This window comes from Mustela nivalis (genome assembly GCF_964662115.1).
Source record: "Mustela nivalis genome assembly, chromosome: 4".
NCBI classification, from domain to species: domain Eukaryota; kingdom Metazoa; phylum Chordata; class Mammalia; order Carnivora; family Mustelidae; genus Mustela; species Mustela nivalis.
The window spans coordinates 136,920,858-136,947,692 of NC_139023.1; the positions used below are offsets into that span (position 1 = coordinate 136,920,858).

At 37.4% G+C, this 26,835-nt stretch overlaps 1 protein-coding gene across 5 annotated transcripts in view; it reads right to left on the reverse strand.

The window, feature by feature from the left end:
• CBR4 (carbonyl reductase 4) overlaps positions 1 to 20,105 on the reverse strand; it is a gene marked incomplete at its 5' end in the record, with an annotated part of 128,671 nt that extends 108,566 nt beyond the window's left edge. For 2 of the 5 annotated variants that reach the window (XR_014310770.1, XM_082727294.1), the window contains 4 exons: positions 14,114 to 14,248; positions 16,481 to 16,617; positions 17,332 to 17,452; positions 19,748 to 20,099. Coding sequence is in view for 4 of the 5 variants with exons in the window: in XM_082727294.1 (XP_082583420.1) it covers positions 14,114 to 14,248; positions 16,481 to 16,617; positions 17,332 to 17,452; positions 19,748 to 20,099 (745 nt within the window). Of the gene's footprint in view, positions 1 to 14,113; positions 14,249 to 16,480; positions 16,618 to 17,331; positions 17,453 to 19,747 lie in introns of all 5 variants that reach the window. The other 3 variants (XM_082727295.1, XM_082727296.1, XM_082727293.1) reach the window with 2 other exon arrangements.
• Positions 20,106 to 26,835: the final 6,730 nt, after the last annotated feature.

A 26,835-nucleotide genomic window follows, 5' to 3' on the forward strand; every position in this document is an offset into this window, starting at 1 on the left:
CTACAATGTATACTATCTTTGTATTCAAATAAAAAGTTATTGAAAAAGATGCACAGTATTAACTTCAGATTCTCTGAAATGAGGACCTGGAATAAAAAAATGTTATACTATTTATGTGTTTCATTGTGAGACTACATTGTGAAATACAACCTTATCTGCCATTAAATCTTACTACATTTTTTATTTTTATTCTTTTTTAAGATTTTATTAAAAAAAAAAAAAGATTTTATTTATTTATTTGACAGACAGAAATCACAAGCAGGCAGAGGCAGGCAGAGGGAGGGAGGGAGGCAGGCTCTCTGCTGAGCAGAGAGCCCGATGCAGGACTTGATCCCAGAACCCTGAGATCATGACCTGAGCTGAAGGCAGAGGCTTTAACCCACTAAGTCACCCAGGCGCCCAAATCTTACCACATTTTTTAAAAAGTCCACCCCATTTACTTCAATCCCTTTCTTCTTTAAGGACAATGAGATGAAAAAAAAAAAAAAAGAAAGAAAGAAAGAACAATGAGATGGCCAGATGGAATGCAAGAATAAAGAGAAGTAGCTGACAGAGATAATAAGAACACTGGACAAGCAGAATTTCAAGTGAACAGTAAATGAAACTTCATCTACAGTGAAGAGTCATAATAATTAATAGGCAATCCAATTACCTTAAAAAGCACTATCATGGGACTTCCTGTTATCCAAAGTTTTACATCTTTGAACACATTTATTTCCAAAAACACCTCAGAGTGTATTAGGAAAAAAAAAAACCCTCACCTCACACATTCAAAATGCTGAATGAATTAAAATTATGAATGTAACATTTAAAGATTACATTATCTTCACAAGGAGTTCATGATTTACCTACTTTATTCAAAGGTTGTTTTGAATTCTAGCAAAACTGGCATAAAATATTTCCCCACTAACTCTCAACACCCTCAGCAGAAAATCAATAATGTATTTTAATCTTAAATAAAAGAAAAAACTTGGGGTGCCAGTATGGCTCAGTCAGTTGAGTGTCTGACTTCATTTCAGTTCAGGTCATGATCTTGGAGTCATGGGGTCGAGCCCTGCATTAGGCTCCTCACTCAGCAGGGAGTCTTCTTGAGATTCTCTCTCCCTCTGCCCTTCCCCCAGCTCTTTCTCTCTATCTCTCTCAAGAGTAAATAAATCTTTTTTTTTTAAATTCATAAAAACTATAGTAAAAATGTTTTTGCAAGGAAGACCCTGTAATGATGAGTTAGCAAATTCCAGGCTCAACGTCTAGTGAGCTTTTTCTGGTTCTGGGGACTTTTTCTCAAAAGCAGCACTTTGTGATTAAAAAGACCACTTGATTAGGACATATTAAATTAGATTCTGGTTCCCTGCTCTGCTACTACTATCAAAGCTAGGACCCAAGCAAAGTCATGTGGTACCTAAAACTGTATGACTGTTTCTGCATCATAAAATAAGTGAAGTAGATTGAAAATGATGGATGCTTGAGATATCTTTTAGCTCTACAAAACTATGATTCGAGGATGAAAAGTATGCCTCATTAATGACAACTGTACTGGAAGATTAGGAAAGTGAGCTCCCCTAAAAGAACCCTCGGTTCCTACGTTGGTAGCTGGGTGGATAATTAGAATAGCTCTAAATCAGGAAGCACTGATGCTAATCTAGGTTTTTATTCATGCTGGGCAGAAAGAAACAGATTTGGGTCAACGTCAGGCCTTATATGCTTGTCCCTTTTGAAACAAAAAGTAAGGCCACACAATCTGTGAGAGGCCATCTGAAGGCATTTCCATCTTGGAAAAAAAGGCAGATATAGAACAGAGCATTTAGTACAGAAAGGCAAACCTTGGATAGGAAGAGAGATCCAGACAGTGAGATAAGTTTAAGAATTTCAGTGAGATAGAAAGAAGTCTTATGCCTCATACATACAGGCCATGACAACAGATTATATTCCAAAAAACAATCAAATAAGCCAGATACATGAAATAGATAAAGGCTAATATCTTGAAGTTTTTGATAAGTTCTTGTTCAACATTACAGCCTAGATTCAACCCTACCAGAGTCTGTGTCCACGTTTGGTCAAATTTGAGAAGGAGAGGTATCATCTGAGTCCAACAATGATTGCAAGAAGTCCAGAAATGGAATCATGATGTTCAAACACCCACCTCACATGAATATTATCCCTCCACTGCTCAAGCCTGGAACATAAGGGTGTTATTTCACAAGGGAAAGTCTGCCACAGATTCTCCCCAGGTCTATGAATGGATAGTTATAATGACAATCCTTGTGGGACAGCTGCTAGCCAACCCTGAATGCTAGACAAAGACTAAAATAAAGTGGGCATCAGAGGCCAAGCTGAAAGAAAGGGATTAATTCACCAATATTGGCTTTTCCTCTTTGATTCTGATGTCTGATATGGAGACCAAGAATATCCAAAGACCCAAGAGCCTTTCTCTCATCATTATCAGCAGCTTTTTTTTTAAATTAATAGACTTTTTTTAGAGCAGTTTTAGGTTTACAGAAAAACTGAACATAAAGTAGAAGGGGTTCCCATATATTTCCTTATCACATTAGTCCTATTTTCCCCAATTATTTATAGCATGCCTTAGGGTGGTACATTTGATGGTCCAATATTGATACATTATTAAGTAAAGTCCATAGTTTACATTAGCATTCACCCTTTGGATGGCATATAGTTCTATGTTTTTACAAACATGTAACATAACATATCCACCATTATAGTATCATACAGAATAAATTTACTGCCCTAAAAATCTGCAGCTTTAAAAAAAAATTTAAATCTTTACCAAACTTATTAGAAATCAGATTAAAAAAATGTGAAGCTCATTTCGAAAGATTCCAGGCTCAACTAAATTTCGATGTCATTTTATGCTATAGCTCATAAACCATGTGATCCTCACTTATAAATATATTGACAACCCAGGTCACTGCATATAAACAGCCTATTGGCTTCTCTATCATATATCACAGGACCTCAGCAGAGATATCAGCAGTCTTTAAACATTTCATATACTCATTTTTGTGCTTGTACTGCTCTCCAGTTTGTGCTTTCTCCTTGACCCGATAGGACTCTCGTCCATAACATTCTGTCACTTTATTTATAAAGTTCTGGAAATTTTGTTCTCCTACTCACTTTACTATGTATGTATTTACAATGCCTTTCAAGCTGGGTTATGAGAATATTAAATTACCCATAGGTGCCACTGTCCAACAAATGATGTTATTATTGATCACTTGGACAATTAGAGGTTTCCAGCTGGAAACAAAGTTATCACTCCTTAAGCCCACAAATAAATAACTGAAATGACACACCCTCCACTTAGAATAAGGATACTTCCACTTTAGTTCCACATACATGACAACACACTCAGTGTATCTTTTTTAAAAAGGTACAGATAGGAGCACCTGGGTGGCATAGTCAGTTAAGCTTTAGACTCTTGATTTTGGCTCAGGTCATGATCTCAGTGTTGTGAGATCAAGCCCTATTTGGGCTCCGTGCTGGGTGTGGAGCCTGCTTAAGATTCTCTCTCTCTCTCCCTTTCCTGCTGCCCCATCCCCTACTTTCCCCCTCTTAAAAAAAAATAATAATAATAAAAATAAATTAAAAGGTACCGATATACTCTTCCATATAAAAGCAAGTACACGGTTCTTGTCCAGTGAGAATTTATATTTGGTAAGTTATAAAGAAAATGTGTTTCTTTTATCCATTTTTTTTTGGTTAGTTATATAAATAAGTAGCATCTCATTTCCATATTAGTTGATCACTATGTTAGTTTAGAAAGCTTTTATATACAACACAGACCATATATTTAAATAAGATGCCAGAATTTTAGGCTATCACCAATATTAATAATCATAGGATATATACTATTTGATATATACATCTACTGGCTCAGGTTTTGATTCTCTGGTATATAGAAAGAATTAAAATAACCCCAGACACTTTTTTTCTCAAAGGAAAACAAACAAGGCTGTCGCCAAAAACTAGACCAAAATTTTAACCTGACCAAATTCAGGTATCTTAATACTATGTTAGCAGAAATGTACAGGGAAACAGTGTGAAAAATCAATTCCATAACCAAACAGCACATAAGAAAACCTAGAATAATACCTGTTTTGGGCAGCTGCCAAGCTTACGCAAACATCTGTCAACAAGATTTTCTCCAAGCAGTAAACATAAAAGCCCTTCAACTGGGGCGCCTGGTAGCTCAGGCCCTCTGCCTTCGGCTCGGGTCATGATCTCAGGGTCCTGGGATCAAGCCCCACATCAGGCTCTCTGCTCAGCGGGGGAGCCTGCTTCCCCCTCTCTCTCTGCCTACTTGTGATCTCTATCAAATAAATAAATAAAATCTTTTAAAAAAAATGCTCTTCAACTTAAAGGGAGGGCTGGACATTTAAGGTATCCTACAGAAATAAATGCAATGCTGTACTATTTGTCAGATTTTAAAATGCATATACCCTTTGAGTCCTGGCAGTTTTGTTCCCAGAATTATTCTCATTATACTCATACACATATAAATTACATACAAGTATTGTCACTGCATTATTAATTGTAATGACAAAAGATCAGAAGCAATCTAACTGTCCATTAAGAGGCAATAGGATAAATCCATTATGATACACCCATAAGACAGACATTACCGTCTTTTAATTCAGCCATTAAACAGTCACATAAGACTGCATATTTTATGATTTGGTTTACATTAACTGTCCCAGAATAGGGAAATCTACAGAGACACAAAGTGGATTAGTGGTTGCCAGAAGCTGGGGAGACTGGAGGCAAATGAGGAGTGAATGCTAAAGGCTATAGGTTTTTGGGGGGATGATGAAAATGTTCTAAAATGTATTCTAAAATTCTGAAACTATACTAAAACCAATGAGTTGTACAGTATAAATGAGTGAATTATATGATCTGTGAAGTATTGCCATAAAGCTGTTATTTTAAAAAGTAAAGCAGTTCTATATGGAATATTATGGAATCAATTCCAAGATATATTGTGCTATGAATAAAGCAAGATACAGAATACTGGAGAGTATGATACAATTTGTTTTCTTTTTACATATATAGTTATATATTCATATAAATAAATACAGACATATACCTATATATTATTGGTATATACACACACATATATTTTATTGACTTGTATATGAAATACCAAAGACACTAGTTAACAGGAATTACTTTTGAAGAAGGAAACTAAATGATTAGGGGAAAGAAGACTCACTTTTTAATCTATGCCTTTTTGTAGTCCTGAATTTTGTACCATGTTTGTAGTATCTATTGAGAACACATTTTTTAAAAATAATATATCCATTATAATTTCAATTTTTTAAGGTTAATTTTTAATTTTTATTTATTTATTTGAGTAAGTGAGAGTGAGAGAGAGAAAAAGCAGGGTAGAGGCTGAGGAAGAGAGAAAAGCAGACACTCTGCTAAGCAGAGAGCCTGAAAGAGGCTCAATCCCAGGACTCTGGGATCAGACCCAACCTGAAGGCAGATGCTTAACCAACTGAGTCACTGAGGCACCCGTATAGTTTCAATTTATCAAATATTCTGTTGCTCATATTCAATATTTTCTAATCGGTTAGAATTATCCAGAAAATATTCAATATTAGAAAATATTGAATATTTTCTAATCAGATCTACTTTATATTTGAATACCAAATCTTAGTAACTAACTGATCTTTAAGAAGTCAATAACATTAGGCCGTGAATAAGGGCCTAATTTATTACTTTCCCTGCTTCTTGGTTTTCCTGTTTTGATTTGCTTCTTAACTGTTTTCCTTAACTGGAAACTCCATTTGAAGGTAGGTAACCAGGAAAACTGACATAAGAAGAAACATATTTGTTAATTCTGAGGCCTGTCAGTTCTATTAGAAGATCTGGTGATGAATCTGTCTGAAATTACTACCTAAAATAAATAAATAATCCATACAACCAATTTAATTCTTCTATTTCGACCTGCACTTTGCCTCTAATCAATAAAGCATATTCATACTATGAATCCTGCTAAGTATATATGGCCAATAATAAAGGTCACCCTATGAAATGGTAACAATTTTATTGACAGGTATTTTCCTGTACTACAAATTATACTGGAAAATAAGATCTTTCAGAAAGGCTATACAAACACACTTCTACAACACTCCTAAAACTTCTCTTTGTATACAAACTGGATTCCCCATTATTTAGCCTGTTGCCTTGACAACTGATTCACTTTAACAAAATTAAGCATTCCTTCTTCAATGTTTCCATAGCATCATATATGTTCCTCTACTTTACATCTGTCATTCAGCTTTTTAATTATTTGTTTATATGTCTGTCTTTCTCACAGTACTTAGCTCCTCATAGCAGAAATACCTTATTCATTTTTTATAATTTTGGAACCCTTGCATATAGAAAAAACTCGAGAAAGTTTACTGAGTTATTATGAATTATAAACACGTGCATCATCCTTAAATCATCCAGTTTTTAAATGATCATGAACTAGAATTAATTCTTCCTCACCCACACTATGGCAATCCCTTAACAGAGTAAACCAAATACATGCGGCCCCAAATCACAAATAATCTATTCCATATATGACTAACCTAGGCTAACACTAAAATCAATCAGGTTGCATAAGCATACACAAACAGAAAGCAGTGTCAAAATGACAGTACAAGTTTTGGATTATTTTTTTCTTTGTTTTTTTTTCCTCTAAAATGGTTGTATATAAACTAGAGTCATTTATCAAATGTTCATGGATTTGGAATGCTTGAATTTAGGTAGTCTCTGTGACTGAACAATGAACTGAGCTGAAGGCACATAACAAAGCACAAAGATTATCAGGACAATTTGACACTTCCCTAAACCCTGCTAGTTTAGCATCACTGCCAAATAAAACACCAATCCCAGGGGTTCCTGGTTGGCTCAGATGATTAAGCATCTGCCTGCAGCTCAGGTCATGATCCCAAGGTCCCGTGATCCAGTCTGGCATCAGGCTCCTTGCTCAGGGGAGAATCTCCTCTCCCTATCCATTTGCCTCTCCCCCTGCTTGTCCTCTCTCTTGCACTCTCTTTCAAATAAATAAATAAGCAAACAAACAAACAAACCAATCCAGCACACAAGCTGGAACCATTAGTGACCCAAAATGGAAAGGTGTCAAAGGTCTATATCAGCCTACTCTCTTACAACCAAGCAATGAACCAAAAGGTCTTTTCTGTATAGATAATCAATTCTTCAATACCTACAGTAAACTAGCAAAAACATTCCATGGCAAACTGGCTGAGGTATACGAAAACAATCATTTCATTCAGAAGTTGCGTTAATACCTAACCCAAATTTTTATCACACCAAAAAATCATAGTATAGATTGGAGTTTTAGCACCTTTTTATCACCCTCTTCACTAATCCAGGTAATTTGTGTATATGTTTTGGGTTTTTTAAAATATCCATTTGGTCCAAGGACAGTTTATTCTTTTTATAATGGCATGGTCTAATGTCTTTGGTAAGTTAAACTTTTGTTTATATTACCTGCATTCTGCTGAGCTGATGAATCACAAAGAACTCTAATTTCCAGATAAATGATTTTTGATGTTATTGTGGGACTTCTTGAAATCTTTGAAATACTGAAATATAAGGTATTCTCAAAACTAGAGTTACTTTGTTACATGGTCTGCTTATAATCTGTGAAATCCCAGATACTTGAGGCAACATCCATAATTTTCATTTTGTATTTCTAACTGGCTTAATACTAACTTTATACATGTTTAACTGATCTGTATACTTTGGAATGTCACTTAGTTAAGGTTTCTGACTAATCTTAAAGTCATCACAATTAATACTTGCATATTCAACATTTCTGGACCTATTTTGGCTGAAGAATGATGTACAGTTGCAAACATTTTGCATTTCATGTTTTGGAAAACTTAATAGTTTTTATATAGGCATTTTAAGGAAATTTCAACTGCTTCTATTATTCTGTGAACTAAACAAACTGCATAGCACTGAGTCTTCTGATAGATGTCTATATGCTACATTGTTTCAGTCACTTCTGGAAGGTCCCATAATGTATGTAGATCATAACAGAGATCACCATCTAAAACATGGTCCCTTTCTCACCCAGGGGGCTCAGTCGGTCAAGCATCCAACTCCTGATTTTTGGCTCAGGTCGTCATCTCAGGGTCATGGGATTGAGCCCTGTGCTGGACTCCACGCTCAGCAGGGAGTCGATTCTCTCCCTCTCCCACTCCTTCTCCCTCTGCACATGCTCACTCTCTCCATATAAACAAATAAATCTCAAAAAATTTTTTAAAATAAAAAATGAAATATGGCCCCTTTCTCAAACTGAGCAACTTAACCTTTTCAAGATGAGCTTTGGCAAAAGTCTTTCCTTATAATTCTGAGTTCTTATTTCGGTTTAAGTGGAAATTGGTTTTATAACTCTGTCTTGAAGATTATATCAACACGCTCACACTTCATCCCTCTTTCTGTCTTTCAGATTACTTACAACACTGTGAAAATTTAAGGTGAAGGTGGAAATTCTAAAATGGGATTTAAGTGACTTGTAGAATGCTCTGTGTTCATGAGTACAGAAGGCTACTGAGTGGAACAGAACTTGTTTAAAATTTAAGACAATTAATTTGAAGCCCAACAAACCAGCTGTAAGCTGCATATCTGAATTTATTTTAAAAGACTTAGCGTAGGGGCGCCTGGGTGGCTCAGAGGGTTAAAGCCTCTGCCTTCGGCTCAGGTCATGATCCCAGGGTCCTGGGATCAAGCCCCGCATCGGGCTCTCTGCTCCTTGGAGAGCCTGCTTCCTCCTGTCTCTCTGCCTGCCTCTCTGCCTACTTGTCATCTCTATCAAATAAATAAATAAAATCTTTAAAAAAAAAAACATAAAAGACTTAGCGTAAGAATTGGAAAATTTTTCTGAAGCATTTCATTTGAGAGACAGAGAAAGAGACTATGAGAGAGAGAGCATGAGCCGGGGAGGGGAGGTGGTGCGGAGAGGCAGTAGCAGACTCCTCACTGAACAGGGAGCCCGATATGGGACTTGATCTCAGGACCCTGGGATCATGATCTGAGCAGAAGGCAGATGCTTAACCAACTGAGCCACAGAGGCACCCAGAAATAAAAAATTTCTTTAGACTTTGGCAAGCTACACTATAATTCCAATCATTGTTTTAGTATTTTCCAATTACCTGTAACTGACAGATCGAGTTAACTGGCTTTGCATCCCATTTAATCCATCAGTATTTTCAAGCCATGAGAAATGCCCAAAGTAAGCACAATAAAAGCCACAGGTACAAAATAATGTTCTACTTGTCTTTTTTTTTTTTTTTAAGATTTTATTTATTCATTTGAAAGACATAGTTTACAAGTAGGCAGAGAGGCAAGCAGAGAGAGAGGGAAGGAGGCTTCCCTCTGCAGGGCTCGATCCCAGGACCCTGGGATCATGACGTGAGCCGAAGGCAGAAGCCCAACCCACTGAGCCACCCAAGCACCCCTCTACTTGTCTTCTTGAGAAGTCTCTGATTTCTGTGCTCTTAGCCCAAATCAAACTTGCTTTGTATTACAAGTGAATTGCATCTCTGCTGGCTTGGTTCTTCCTACATCATTAACAAGAAGATAAGCGTTCCTCATAGATTTCCTCTAGGAGACTAGCTCTACTATAAGCTTCCCATTGTAACTTCTATTTTGAAAATTATTAAACAGCCACATCTATTAAACAGTCATCTTCATTCTTGGCCACTCCAACATATGTCTGGTTTTAGAAACCTTTGTTTCTCTAAGCAGTGCCTTGGTCATATGTAATAGTATTTTTTGATGTCAGAGTATTCAGTCTCATCTCTTGTTATCATGTCCTACCACTTTGTTCCTCCCATGCCATCAACAATGAGCCTCAGAGCCCTTATCCATTTGTTAAAGAGAAAACTACAGATAAAATCACTGTTAAAATCTTGCTACTTCAGGGCTCCTGGTGGCTCAGTGGGTTAAGCTGCTGCCTTCAGCTCAGGTCAGTATCTCAGGGTCCTGGGATCGAGTCCCGCATCGGGCTCTCTGCTCAGCAGGGAGCCTGCTTCTCTCTCTCTCTCTCTCTCTCTCTCTCTCTCTGCCTGCCTCTCCATCTACTTGTGATCTCTCTCTGTCAAATAAATAAATAAAATCTTTAAAAGAAAATAATAATCTTGCTACTTCATAGGCTGATTTCTAAAACAGTGTTTCTTCCTCCTGAGTGTATGTAAATATCTTTTTATCCTTCAAATTTTTCTGTACTGAAATTCTAACACGAATCCTGGATAGCTCTCTAGGGTACAATAAGGTCCAGTGAAAGACATTACTTTGAAAACAAACACTTCGTGACCCCTAAATACCAAATTCCTGGAAAAATCAGTATGTCAGTTATTGTACATGACTGCTTGGTGAAATTTGCAAATGACATCACATATGATAATTTGATAATTCCCTCTGGTCTATTCTGTTATTAATAGCATACTGGATTATAGACCTATTCAAATATTTTAAATATAGAGAAGTATTATTTCTATAAGATAAACTGAAGAAATATATTTAGGTAATATACACATTAATACTTGGAAAGCTCTGCTTTGACACTGACAAAGTCTAAATTAATTAGCAAATTTATCCCAGTCAGCAATAAGTCAGTGGAACATTCCAAGAGGAGAGAAGAACACTTAAAATGGAAATAGTTCTCCAAAGTATACAATTTGGAATTCTACTAGTGGATACATTACCAATACCCACCGTCCCAACTTAAAATTCTCACGTTCAACCCTTAAGAGTTCTTAATTTATAACGAATTTTTTTTTTTTTAAGATTTTATTTATTTGACAGACGGAGATCACAAGTAGGCAGAGAGGCAGGCAGAGAGAGAGGAGGAAGCAGGCTCCCACGGAGCAGAGAGCCCGATGCGGGACTCGATCCCAGGACCCTGAGATCATGACCTGAGCCGAAGGCAGCGGCTTAACCCACTGAGCCACCCAGGCGCCCTATAACGAATTTTTAAATGAGAAGTTTCTCTTGTGGTTTCAGTTTAAGGGTAGTCATTTACTAGAAAATGCAATGTGGGGACTGGGGGCCCCTGGGTGGCTTAGTTGGTTAACTTGATTTCGGCACAGGTCATGATCTCAGGGTCATGAGATCAAGCCCCACATCAGGCTCCATTGGGCATGAAGCCTACTTAAGATTCTCTCTCTCCCTCACTCCCCCTCTCTGTAAAATTAAAAAAAAAAAAAAAAAAAGGCAATGTGGTTTACACAAACAAAACAGCCTTGGCCTCCTCCTTGAGGGTAGTGCAGAGACTGGCAATACAGGCAAGTGTAGCCACTTAAGCCCTGTCAAGACATAGTCATGCCATCACACATTTCACTACTCAAGAATTTAGTAACCATGAAGATTCCATGTTCCTACTCTGATACTCAGACGTACCTGATGATGCTGATGTACTTACAAACACAGGAATAATCTCTGCTATTATTGTACAAAGCCACAGTGTACATAAATTCTATTTAAGAAGAAAAAAGTAAAACTATCACTATTTGCAAATGACATTACCCCTACACAGACACACCACCCTAAAAAGTCCACCAAAACCCTACTAGAAGTAATAAATGAATTCAGTAATATTGTAGGATACAAAAGCAATACAGAAACCTGTTGCATTTCTATACACTAATAAAGAACTAGAAGAAAAGAGAAATTAAAAAAAAAACAATCCTAGGAGTTCCTGGGTGGCTCAGTTGTTAATGTCTGCTTTTGGCTCAGGTCATGGTCCCAGGATCCTGGGATCAAGCCCTGTACTGGGCTCCCTGCTCAGTGGGAAGCCTGCTTCTTCCCTCTCCCATTCCCCCTGCTTATGTTCCCTCTCTCGATGCCTCTCTCTGTTAAATAAACAAAATCTTTTTTTTTTTTAAATCTCATTTAAACTTACACCAAAAAGGATAAAATCCTAAGGAATAAACTTCACCAAGGAGATGAAAGACATATACTCTGAACCCTGTAAGACACTGATGAGGAAACTGAAAATGACACAAAAAAATGGAAAGATACTCCATGCTTGTGGATTAGAAGAATTGTTAAAATACCTACACTACCTCAGTAATCCCTATAAAAATATTCATAGTAATTTTTCACAGAACTAGAACAAAGAATCCTAAAATTTATATGGACTCACAAAAGACCCCAATAGCCAAAACAATCTATTTATTTATTTATTATTTAAGTAATCTCCGCACCCAGTGTGGAGCCTGAACTCATGACCCCATGATCAAGAGTCACATACTCTACCAACTGAGCCAGCCAGGCACCCCTAGCCAAGAAAATCTTGAAGAACAACAACAAAGCTGGAAGCATCAAAATCCTAGATGTCACATTATAAAGCTACAGTAATCAAAGCAGTATGGTACTGGCACAAAAACAGACACACATATCAATGGAACAGAATGAAGAGCCCGGAAATAAACCCACTCTTACATGGTCAATTAATCTATGACAAAGGTGACAAGAATATACAATGAAGAAAAGACAGTCTCTTCAATAAGTGGTGTTTAAAGAAACCGAGCAGCCAAAGAATGAAACTGGTCCATTTTCTTACATCATACATAAAAATAAACTAAAAATAGATTAAAGATGTACATGTGATATCTGAAACCATAAAACTCCTAAAAGAAAACATAGGCAGCAATACCCTGGACATTAGTCTTAGAAATATTTTTCTGGATCTATTTCCTCAGGCAAGGAAAACAAAAGCAAAAATAAACTATTCGGATTACATCAAATTAAAAAGCTTTGTCCCTGGGGCACCTGGGTGGCTCAGTGGGTTAAGCCGCTGCCTTCGGCTCAGGTCATGATCTCAGGGTCCTGGGATCAAGCCCCGCATCGGGCTCTCTGCTCAGCAGGGAGCCTGCTTCCTTCTCTCTCTCTCTGCCTGCTTGTGATCTCTCTCTGTCAAATAAATAAATAAAAATCTTAAAAAAAAAAAAAAAAAGCTTTTGCCCAGCAGGGAGGTTGGGGGGGGGGGATCAACAAAACCAAAGGCAATTTATTGAATGGGAGAAGATATTTACAAATGAACTCCAATAAGGAGTTCATATCCAAAGTATAAAAGAACGTATATAACTCAACACCAAAAAAACCCAAATAATTCCATTAAAAAATGGGCAGAAGACCTGAATCATCATTTTTCCAACAAAGACATAGAGATAGCCAACAGACACGTAAAAAGATACTCAACATCAATAATCATCAAGGAAGTGCAAATTAAAACAACAATGAAATAGCCCCTTACACCTGTCAGAAGGACCAGTATCAAAAAGACAAAATATAACAAGGGTTGGCATGAATCTGAAGAAAAGGAAACCCTTGGGCATCACTGGTGGGACAACCTGGCACAGCCACTACAGAAAACAGTACAGAGGATCCTCCATAAATTAAAAATAGAAATATCATACAACCCAGTAATTCTTCTAGGTATCTACAGAGAAAAATACTAATTCATTGTATATATGCCCCCCATGTTTAATACAGTATTATTTATAATAGCCAAGAAATGGAAACAAGCTAAATGAACATCCATGATACATGAATGGATGAAGAGATGTGATATATACACACAATGGAATATTACTCAACCATAAAAGAGAATGAAATCTTGCCATTGACAATAACAGAGATGAATCTAGAGGATATTATGCTAAGTGAGTAAGAGGGAGAAAAAGACAAATAACATGATACGACTTATACGTGGAATCTTAAAAACAAAACGAACCCCCCCCCCAAAAAAAAACAGAAATAGACTCATAAATACAGAGAATTGGTGTTTGCCAGAGGGGAGACGCTTGGAGGGACAAGCAAAATAGGAGAAGAGAATTAAAAGGTACAAGTTTCCAATTATAAAATAAATAAGTCACAGGGACGGAAAGTACAGCACAGGGGACATAGTAATATTATAATAACTTTGTATAGTGACAGATGGTAGTTACCTCTCTCATGGTAAACATTTTATAATATATGTAACTTTTTGAATCACTATATTATATACCTGAAACAACATAATACTGTATGTCAACTATACTTCAAATTTTAAAAAAAGAAAAACGTTTTCACTGACCTGGTGCAACTACATTCACTCTAATTTTCTTTCTTGCTACTTCTTTAGCAAGAGCGCGTGAAAATCCAACTAGTCCTCCTTTACCTGCACTGTACACAGACTGGCCAGAATTGCCTTTTAAACCAATAATACTTCCTAGAAAAAAATAAAAGCAAATTCAAACCAATTAATGGGTTATTTCAATATTTAGATAATATAGAGTAAACAAAAAAGGTACAAACCAGTTTACCTTGCCCTTTGAGAAAATTAGGAACTACTGTCATTTGAGTAGTAAAACTCAGGGTTTAAGTCTTCTCCAGATACAAACAGAAAACCGGTTCTGAAAGAAGCTTATGTAAAACCTCAAATGTCAGGAAGGGGCTTGAGAACTGATCCATCAAGTGAAAGAAACCCACTCTCATCTGTGAGTAGATCAGACATGGTGAAGTCCTATAGTATTTATAAAAGCTGCCAGTAGGAAAAGGTTAGAACCACAAAAAATCAGATAAAGGCTGATTAATTTTATGGTTCTACAACACAAAGATGAGGAGGTATTCATTTCCACCTAAAAAATAATTCATCTGAAGATAAATCTCACTAAATCTGAACTACCATCAATCTAAAATAACAAAGGTTCAATTACAAACTTTTTGTAAAACTGTAATTTAGTTACCTTCAATGATGTAATAGTAACTTGTACTGACTACTAAAGATTCTTGGGTGGTCTCATTTATATGAATATGAAATAATTTATAATTCAACTATCAACTGAATGCAAATATTTATTCTTGCAAAACAGAAATGGGGAAGTGATTTTCTGCACCAGTGACCTGTACTTATGATATAAAAATTAATCAAGACCTTCACAAAATCTTTGAAAAAGTAATTTTATTTTAGGAAAAAAAACACCCCAAACACTTTTATATATATTATAATCAACAAGCTCAAAATTAAAACATCTGCCTTATATATTCAATGCCAGGGAATGACAAAGAAAGAGAATTGTGAAGCACAGAGAGAGAAACATCAGACAGAGGAAACACAGATAGAGAGAAAAAGGGGTATCCAGGAGAGAGAGAAATCCAGAGAAACAAAAAAGAAAGAAAAATATTGGCATGGGAGAAAGGCCAAATAGGAAGCTTTGTTTTATACCGCACACTATTGTCCATCTAGTCAATAACTGTTAAACTTCTGAACTAATCAATGAACTTACTAGCAGTTTAAAGTAGTCCTTTCAGTAAAAAGATTCTCTGATTTTTAATTATTTTTATTTACTTTTAGCACAATTCTAAAAGTTATATAAGTACCCAAAGGACTGATCTAGATTATTTAAATGTATCCAAAAAGGGATATTTTAGAGTTAAATACACCTACATCAGGTGGTGTATAGAGGCCAGTACACCAGCGTCTGAGAACCCAAAACCATTACCTGGTTGTGTTAGGAGGCAAAGGTCGACTCATCTTTTACTTTTTAATCATTTACTGATCTTTTTTAAGAAAATTCATTCCTTACACTTTTAAGGGTAAATGTCAAAAATGTTCTAATTCTCGTTAGCACAGTATTCTTTTCTCATTTTCAAAAGAGAAAAATCATATATTTTGGCTTGGAAAGCCATTTACTATATTAAAAATAGGGTCATTTACTTTAACAGAGCAGGATTCCCCTTATGCAGCTTTTTAAGATATTACCACTTAAAATTAAAAGGCAGATGATATGCCGCTATTTTCAAATTACCAAACTGGAATAGAACTGTAAGTCATTTTGCATTTTAAGGTCTACCAGCACATACTACATGGTCTGCCTGCCCCATGGGTCAGATGAACTGAAGACTAGGGGTTACTTACATTCATTCTAAAAAACCGAAAAGCTTATTCCCTTAAGAAAACTTCCTCCTAAACCTCTGTACTAGATTTATTAGTGACACATGCAACTGCTGTAGAGATCATTTTTTTAGTCCCCACTACCCAAAATTTTTCAATTCTTTATCCATATTTTAAAAATCAGGTTTTACATGAAAATCACTTTCTCTTAAAAAGTCAAATGGCTGGCAAAACTGAGACCAGATCTGTGTGTAGGAATAATCAACTGGATCTAAACAGTGGCTGCCACTTGACATGGCTTCTGGACAATGAAGCTGGGCATCTTTTGTCATATATCATATTTTCAAATACCTGGTGGTGACACTCAATTCACATCTGCTTCAGCACTACAAGAATGAACTTGTGGTTCCTAATTTACCCACTAATTGGTTAATCAAGTCCTTCTTTCCATAAATGGTAAAAAGACCCATTTCATCCAAGTTTCACACATGAAGAAACTCCAAATTAGTCAATTAAATATTTTTATGGTACTATGAGATAAGTCTAATTTCACAGGTTAAGACTCACCTACATTAACAATAGACCCTCTCTGCTGTTGAATCATAGTCTTCAAGGCAACTTTACACGTCAGCATGGAACCCAAGAGGTTAGTATGAAGCTGAGATATCATATCTTCAGTTTTTGTTCTTACTAAAAGGCTATCCCTACAAAAAACAAATAAATAAAATTTAAAAAACAGTAGCATATAAATTTAAAATGGGATAAAACCAATTTAAAAAGTAAAAATTGTATAACATTTTAACTGAAAGTAGAGTATTAGGAATATATGTGAGCTAGAATATCTACAGAGTCCCATTTTAATCTATATTTGAAGGGAATTAACGTAACAACTGATAAATGAGAAAAGATAGAGCTAGCAGTAGGGTTCAGAAGCAAATATTTCTAACTACTAAAAGTAATGCCATATAACCAAAATAGCTTGAATGAACTAAGCAACTGCCTTTATAGTAAGCTCTGTTTAGCAAGAAAATATACTATTCTAAATACTATCCTAAATTCACCTTTAAAAAGAAAATATCTACTCTAATACCATTAAGTTCATGAACTTATACAATGGTGACAGAAGTCATAATTGTGGTTACCTGTAACATAGTATTAGCTGGGAAGAAACTGAAGGGAGCCTTCTAGAGTGCTGGAAAAGTTCTATAGTTCAATATGGGTGTGACTGTAATGTTAAAATTGATCAAACTATACCCTTATTGGTCTCTCAACATAAAAGAAAAGAATGTATAAAAAATACATATTTTCTTCCAGTTACAAGTAAAGCAAGTTAATATATTTACTCATACCAACCAAACACATACTAGGAAAAAAAAATAAAAAACCATACAGGAAATGTACTTAAATTTGGGACCAACCTGTTAATTCCAGCTGCGTTTACCAAGAAATTAACTCGACCTAAATTTTTTTCCATTTCTTCAAATGTATTTTGAACATCACGTTCTTTGGCAACATCACAGCTAAATGCTAAATGATCTCCTAGAACAAAGTTAAATTAGCATTACTTATAGATTATAATTTCAATTTAAAAATTATTCAATACACATTTGTTAAGTATCCACTATGACCTAAGCCTATGATTAGAATCTAGAGATAAAAGATGATTATGTCATGGATTCCTCCTCTCAAGGAGTTCATTCCAATAAAACTGGGATGGGGGTGGATGGGAAACAAGGGGAAGTAAAGAATTAAATCCTAAAAATGTTTTTTTAATCAGGAAAAAAATGGAAGGAGGGCCTTTTTGTATTCATAAGGCTTTGTAAAATTCATATAATATTTCTGGCTTTGATGGCAACCCCATGCTATCCAATTCAACAGTGTTTGGTTTTTGTATTTCTTTTTTGAAACTTGTGTCTAATTCCGTTACATTTTTGTTAAATGGGTTCCCTGGTCCTGAGAATAAAACCTAGGGGTCTTCCACTTTTTTTTTTTTTTTAACTATGGCACATATATTACAGTAACTATTATTCAAGTCTGATCACTACAAAGGAGGAAGCTATAAAAAAATGTCAAAACTAAAACACACACAAACACACAAACTTTTTACCAAAAACAACTGTTACTTCCCCTTTTTTAAATGCCCACATTTTGAAGATGTTTAAATACCAAAAGAATACATATCAAAGAAAGCATTTTCCATTCAATAATACATAATTGTAATACTCTAAAATGGAGTTTTTAAAAAACTAAACAATTGCTTATTTTCTGGCTGACCTCGCCTAGTAGTGGTCAACACTAAAATTACACCCTCAGGTCTTTGGAAGCAGTAAGTTTTCTGGGAAGTCACACCTTGTAGGTGAAAACCAATCACTTATGGAACACAAATTCAAAGTAAAACGCCCAAAGGCATCCTCTGTAACCCACAGTTGGCTTTCATCTGAAAACTTGTTGGGTTCACAATAACCATTGGAAGCTCAACCAACAGTTTCAATCTATTCCAGCAAACACTAATGGCTTGGGATGACACCATCAGGAAAATCACTTTCTCACTCCTTTGTGACACAGTAAATATGAGTAGCAAGAAGCATTCACTGAAATTCTCCCTGTTCTGTAACTTGCGGGGTTTTCCCCCTCTCTAAAAAGAATCTAATATTTTCCCAACCCAAGTGCACAATTAGAGTAAACCAATAGTAACCAATAGTAACGTTAAAGTAACAGCCTCCAGATTCATCCCCAGGCCTCTTCCCAGTGCCTCCCAGATAGTGAACGAAGTGCATTCGTGCCTCCTACTAAATTACAGCATCCTGGCCTCTTTCCTTCATCCTAATTCTCCCTTATAGTTGCAAAATAATGCAAAACAATTACTAATCCATTATTAATAAACAAAAGATTGGATTTTAAATGCAATAAAAAGGAATCTGAATCAATTTTCCATTTGTAAAAGCCACCAAAACAATGTAATAACCTATTAAGTGGCTATGGATGCAGGAGAGCCAAAAAAAAGTATATCTCAAAACCCGCTAGTACTTGGGGCGCCTGGGTGGCTCAGTCCGTTAAGCCGCTGCCTTCGGCTCAGGTCATGATCCCAGTGTCCTGGGATCGAGTCCCGCATCGGGCTCTCTGCTCAGCCAGAAGCCTGCTTCTTCCCCCCACCCTCTCTCTCTGCCTTCCTCTCTTCCTGCTTGTAATCTCTGTGTCTGTCAAATAAATAAACAAAATCTTTAAAAAAAAAAAAAAAACCGGCTACTTACTCAAAAGAGTTTGTCTATAAAATACAGCCCGCAGCCTAAAAGAAAAACAGAACAAAACAAAACCGAACCGAACAAAACAAAACCACAGCCCGCAGCAAGACTACAGCGCTGCAAGAACTACAGCGAGGCTTTCAGGCTTGTCATGCCTACCCTTCCTGTCTCAACTACTTTCCGTCCAGCCTTGTCTCCGGCGGCGCCCGGGACTTCGTGGCACTAAGGTACCCTTTACCCTCCATAAAAAATTAACTATTGTGCGTCCCCCTCCTTCCAGACACCACAACGCAGCACGGTTAGCCCTAGCCTCAGGGGGGTGGGTGCTTAATTAGTAGGGCCTCAAAGGACAGCTAAGTGTTCAGCCCCTGGCGACAGGCGGTGTGGGAGGAAACACTGCGGGAAACCGGGTGTTGAGGGTTCTCTGCCCAAACAGGTGTCCACACTCAAGACGGAGTGCTCCTAGACGTGGGCAACTAAACTGCTAACCCGCAGAGCCGTAAACGCCAGACCCTCTCGTTTTACAAACAAGGGAACTTTAGGCTCTCGGACTGCAGCCACACAACCTGGGCAACACCATTTCGGTACCTACCGCCGAGCTCACCGGCGGCGGCTTTGGCCACTTCCAGATTTCTGGCGATGATGGCCAGTCGGTAGCCTTTTTGGGCCATTAACTGGGCCACTGCCCTCCCAATGCCTCTAGAGCCTCCGAAGACAGCACAAACTTTGTCCATCTTGGCCCACAGAGTCGCAAACTCGGAGGAAAAGAGGGCTAGGAGTGACGGCCCCTTTCCAGATTCTCCTGGCTTTTTAAACCACAGATGATTCTTAAAAGGCCAAACTGCCGCCAAAGAAAAATAAAAGTTAACATCACTTTCCACCTCCCGCCGCTGGACTTCGGTAACCCAGTAGGCGGGGCAAGAGGCGCGGAGAGTACGCCGCATACGCATCGACGTCAGCGCGCACAGGCTACCAGTCCCGGAGCCCTATGGGAGACGCAAGCGTGGAAGAGCCCAGGGGGGGCCTGGGACAGGCCGGGAAGGGCTGCGCTGCATGCTGGGACTTGTAGTCTTCACGAAGGAGCGGAAGAGGCATGGGTTCACTGCTCAGTGGGAAATGTACTCAAGGCAGTGAAGGGGAGTCCGGCTGACCTCCATACCTGTTGGGACATGAGAGTCAGAATTAGAGTTCAGATGAACTACCATTCCAGTTTGCCTGGTACTAATGGGGTTAAAACGCTGGACTTAACGTTTTAAAATCGTAACAGTCCCGTCAACTCAGATAAATTGATGTTAGTTAAAACCCAGGATATATATTATTCAGAGTTCCACTGTCTTGCTTTTCATTCAGGAATTGTTTTTTGCTAGAGACTAAATGCTCTGCCTATTGAAGAAGTGACCCCCAAGTATCAGACTCACGCAAAACCTATCCTACCTGTACCTAATCCAAGTTGCAACGGAAATAGATCTAACCCCACCTGAATATTACCATTCATCTCAAAGGGTGTTGCAAAGGCAGATGCCTATCAAGAACACCATATATAGCAGGAACTCAAGAAACGCTAAGTGGCTGAATAGTCTTGCAGACTGATGAAACAAGCATGTCTGCTGCAAAGAAAAACAGGTTCCTACAATTCGAAAGAGGACGTGCTGAGTGTTTAGAGTTAATAAGCTAAAACTTGAGCATTTGTTAACAAGGATACTATTAAAAGGAAGCATTCCTTTTTTTTTTTTTGTAAGATTTTATTTATTCACTTTGATAGAGATCACAAGTAGGCAGAAAGGCAGGCAAAGAGAGGCAGGGAAGCAGGCTCCCCACGGAGTAGAGAGCCCGATGCTGAACCCAATTACCAGGACCCTGAGATCATGACCTGAGCAGAAGGAAGAGGCTCAGCCCACTGAGCTATCCAGGTGCCCCAAAAGGAAGCATTTCTTGATAGAGTATCATTGCATTAGAGGATTCAAAAAAGTACAAGTTTCATGGGTCTTGCTAATAAAAAATAGACAACCTGGGACAACAGGACCAACACACACAATCACCAGCAAATAGTTGGAAACCCTAAAGTGAAAAATGATATTAACATAAGAGCTCAGAAATAAGAGAGGGAGGCCAACAAAACAAATACAGGAGTGCATGAAAAAGCTGGATTGGAGGACTGAATGCAGTTTAAATAAATGGAAAAGACCAAAGAAAGAAAGGGGGAGGGAGGGAAAAGGAAATCTAAGCAAGTTGGCTATTATTTTTTAAATATTTTTTTTTATTTTTTTATTTGACAGACGGAGATCACAAGCAGACAGAGAGGCAGGCAGAGAGAGAGAGGGAAGCAGGCTCCCGGCTGAGCAGAGAGCCCGATGTGGGGCTCGATCCCAGGACCCTGGGATCATGACCTGAGCCAAAGGCAGAGGCTTTAACCCACTGAGCCACCCAGGTGCCCCTAAATATTATTTTTATTTCACCTAGATCCAGAAGGGATTTGAAATGGCTGGCAAAGATACACAGTAAAACCTCACGCTCTTTAGGATGGGTCCTATCAACAACAACAACAAAAAGAAAGACAATAACAAGTATCAATGAGAACATGGAAAAATTGGCACCCTTCTGCACTGTTGGTGGGAATGTAAAATGGTATAGTAGCTTCGCAAAACAGAATGGTGCTTCCTCAAAAAAATTAAAAATAGAATGACTGTATAATACAGTAATTCCTTTTCAGGGCATATACTCAAAAGACTGAAGGCAGAAGCAGGATATCAAGTGATATTTGTATACCCAGGTTCATAGCAGCGTTATTAACAATAGCTAAAAGGTGAAGCAACCCAAAGGACCTTCAACAAATGGTAGATAAGCCTCAATAAGGACAGAAATTCTGCAATATGCTATAACATAGATGAAACTTGAGGATGTTATGCTAAATGAAATAAGCTACAAAAAACAAATATTGTATAATTTCACTTATATGAGGAAGTTAGAATCATAGAGACAAAAGCCAAATGGTGACTGCCAGAAGCTGGGGGAGCTGAGTCTGAGAATTATTATTTAAAGGGTAGAATGTTTCAGTTTTGTAAAATGAAAAGTCCCTGAGGGGAATGGTGGTGATGGTTGCACAATACCGCTGTGCTTAATAGTAGTGAGCTATACAGTTAAAATGGTTAAGATATGTTGTGTGTATTTTACTGCAATTTCAAAAAAACCTCAGCAATACAAATATTAACACTGACAACAAGAAAACTGAATGCAATTTAAGATTTCTTAATGGAGTTCGTCCCTAAAGTCTACAGCAATATTGTCAAAATACTGTGATTTAAGAGCTCTTTAAACAGTTCTTCTCTGAAGAGTTATACCAAATTGTTTACAATTTTTAGAAATGGTTTTATTTTTATCATTTTTATATAACTTTGTCTTTTAATTATATAAAACATTTACATGGGTCTTAAGTGTAAACCACAAAACAGGTACTTTAGAGAAGTCTAACTTTCATCCTTGTCCCTGTTTCCTTCCTACCCCTATAAACTGATATTTTTGTAGAAGATTTTATTTATTCATCTGGGAGAGAGAGAGTACATGGGGGGTGGGTTGGAGAGCAGAGGAAGAGGGAGAAGCAGACTCTTAGCTGAGCAGGGAGCCTAACGTGGGGCTCAATCCTAGGGCCCTGAGATCATAATTTGAGCCAAAGGCAGATGCTTAACCAACTGAGCCCAACTGAGCCACCAAGCACCCCTGTAAACTGACATTTTTTGGTTAACTTTTTATGTATCCTCCCATTCTTTATTTTCAAAAATATTAGAAAATGCCTATATCTTTCCTATTTCACTCTCTTTCTTAACAAAAGGTTATACACTATAAATATTGTTCCATACCTTGGGTTTTGGGTTTGTTGGGGGTTTTTTTGGAATAATGGTATATCTTGGTGGTTATTCCAGAGTTGTGTATGAGATCCTCCTAGTTCCTTTTCACAGCTGCATAGTCCACCATTATAGTAATTGTGATTGATTGATCTCTCCTAAGGTCCTCCCCCTCCCACCCACTAATCTAGAAACCACTGAGAAAGGAATTTGAAAATGTAATTAAATCCCAATTCAATTAGCCTTTAAATACGTAAATTATCCAGGTGAGCCTGATCTCATCAGGTGAAACCATTAAAAGCACAGCATTTTTTTCCTGCTGATGGCAGAAGAAAATCCAAAACACCTGAAATGTGAGGGGGATTCAGGGCATGAGAGGCCTTGCTGCTGGCCTCAGATAGAAGGCAAATAGCCACACTGAGAACTGCTGGTGGGGAAGGAGAGCTTCTAGAGCCTGAGAGCAATCCACAGTTAAGAACCGGTAGAATAAAAGGACCTCAGTCCCAGAGGTGCAACGAAGTGAATTCTGCCAACAATCAGTGAGCTGGAAGAACCCCAAGCCCTAGCTGAGTACTGCGGCCCAAGCCTTGACATCAAGTCTGAGCAGACGCTCTAGCTACATGGTACTCAGACTCCTGACTCATGGAAAATGTCGGATTAATATGTGTTGTCTTTTTAAAAAGCAATACATGAGTAAATGATTTTATTGTTTTTAATTTTATATTTTGGAGAGTAAATAATTTTAAAAGATAGAGGACCACCCTCATCCCCCCAATGCCGGAACAGTAACATGAAGTCAGTTGAAAAGCTATACAAATAAAGTCATTTGTATTCAGAACTAAGAATCTATTCAGTACTAAAGAAAAGTTGTATATGTGATTCTGAGTTTCCTAGTGGTTAAAGCAACTAAGGAAACATGATTAGTTACAAGTAGTAATTTTCCAAAGTGAAATTTCCTCCTCATAGATCCACATAAAGGGCACCTTAAGCATTATAGTGGACTTTGTCACTATATATAAATATACATATATGTGTGTGTGTGTGTGTGTGTATACACACACTCTCTCTCTCTCTCTCTCTCTCTCGAAAACACACATATCTTTCCTATTTCAAATACTATTCTACACCTTGGTTTGTTTTTGGTTTTGTTTCAGAATAATAGCACATCGGAGCAGCTGGGTGGCTCAGTGGGTTAAAGCCTCTGCCTTCTGATTAGGTCATGATCCCAGGGTCCTGGATCGAGCCCCGCATCAGACTATCTGCTCAGTGGGGAGCCTGCTTCCCTTCCTCTCTCTCTGCCTGCCTCTCCGCCTACCTGTAATCTCTGTCTGTCAAATAAATAAATACAATCTTTAAAAAAAGAAGAAGAAGAATAGTACATCTTGGAGATCATTCCATTGCTGTGTACTGAGATCCTCCTTGTTCCTTTTCACAGCTGTATAGTCCACCATTATGGGGATTATGGTGTGTGTGTGTGTATGTGTGTGTATTAAGCATATGGTAAATATAGTATATGATAAGTTCGTATATGTGTGTGTGTATATGTATACAGTAAGGCCATTTTTATAGTATCTACTGTTGTAAACAGAGGACAAAACACCAAGCAGAATTTTAAGAAAGTGAATACTACCGGAAGTTAAATGACATAAGCAAACATTCAAAGACACAAGAATAAGTCTTTGTGTATCTGAAACAATAAGGAAATAATCCTGATTACCAGAAAATTGGGATGATGCTGGATTATAGCAGGATTTAAAGCCAGGTGCGGGCATTAAATAATCACTTTAAGCAGAAGTCACAAAATAAAAGCTGCACTTAAAAAACAAATACTCTAGCAATGATACCAGGATGGGTTGTTTGATCTGACTAAGCCCCTCTTTCATTACACACTCATCATATGCAATCTTGGAAAGGACAAATTTCTTAAGGCAAATTATCAATATGTGGATCAGCCCAAATGCCAGCTGTATTCTTGGCATTCAGCATCGTAGAGCAGTCTACAGAGGTTCAGCGTTTGTGGAGAGTCCTGTCAATTTCGCAGGAAAAGGCTTATATTTTTTCTACACATTGTTATTTCAGCAAAAAGCATGTTTTTAGATCTATTCCATCATTGTCAAAGATTGTTAACACACAATGGGAATTGACATTCCAAGTTCTCAAAACCTTCCAATTTTTCTCCACTGAGCATATATGGTAATAGGTGGAGTTTTTCTTTTGCATTTACTTCTGTTTAAACCCCAAAACTATCATTAGCTTTCTCCTCTCTTAATGTAAATACCACTACTATCCTGGGTGAGAAAACACTTCTTACAACATAGCCATTATCAGGTTGGTTATTGGCAAAAGTCTCTCCCTAATCCCTTGATAGTGAACTGAGAGTCTGTAAATTAACGGTCTCCTCTTCCAAGCAGGACACTAAAGAAAGCCACTAGGACAGTCTGCCTTTAGTCTTTTCTTCTCACTACATGTGTCACTTTTACAATAATATATTGACCACATCTTACACCTTTCTTTCACTTAAACCCCCATGAGAATATATTTTCTCTTGACTCCAATATTGGAAGCAGCTGAGAAAATTCCTTATGTGTAAAGACTGTTACACAAATTTTAAGTACACATACTTTGTATTCTTTCTTCTTGTTATGAAAGGAATACCACTCCATTGCAAAAATAATTTCTAAAAAACAGTATTTTTGAAAGTAATTGGAAGTATTGTTCACATTTAATGGGAGATTTATATGGTATATCTCAACAGAGCCATATTTTAAAAAGTTAATTGAGAGGCACTTGGGTGTCCAAATTGAGTAAGTGCCCAAGTCTTGGTTTTCACTCAGGTCATGATATTGTAGGCATGAGATGGAGCCCTGCATGGGGCTTAGGACTTAGTTCTGAGTCTGCTTCAGATTCTCCCTTCCTCTCCCTCTGCCCCTCCCTGACTTGGGCACACACTCTCAAATAAGTAAATAAAAATAAAATCTTTAAAAAAAAAAAAAAAAGCTCATTGGGGACGCCTGGGTGGCTCAGTTGGTTAAGTGTCTGCCTCTGGCTCAGTTCATGATCCCAGGATCTGTGTTCAAACCCCATGCCATGCTTTCTGCTGAGCAGGGAGCCTACTTCTCCCTCTGCCTATCACTCATCCTGCATGTGCTCTCTCCCTTTCTCTTTCTGTCTCTATCATATAAATAAATAAAAATCTTTTTTAAAAAAGTTAATTGAAAGCTCATTGTCCTACTACAGTGGCTCCTTGAGCAATGCAGGGGTTAGGGACACTGACCCATGCAGTCAAAAATCCACATATAACTTTTGTTCACCCACAACTTTACTAGTAGCTTGGCCAGTAAGCATTTCCAAAAACATAAATGGTCAATCAACACATATTTTGTATGTTGTATGCATTATATACTCTCTTCTCATAATAAACTAGAGAAAAGAAAATGTTATTTAAAAACTCGTAAAGAAAATACATGTACAGTACTATACTGTATTTAGTGGAAAAAAACCTGCATATCAACGGGCCCATGCAGTTCAAACCCGTGTTGTTCAAAGGTCAACCACATACAAAGTTTGAAACTGCAGCTAATTGCAAGTGGATTATAACTTTCACAGGTATTTTTACTATAGGTCAAGATTTATAATACTCGAGATTCCAAATTCATAAAAAAAATTTATAATTCAGAGTTATGATTTAATATTTGCAGTAATCCTTTTTTTTTTTTTAGTAAAATTTCAATTTTATAGGAATCCTTTTTATACCACACACTGGGCAAAGTGCCTCCCATTTAGTGGGTCCATGAATGAACAGTCACCTTTCCTCCCAGAAGTTTTCAGGCAGCCTAACTTG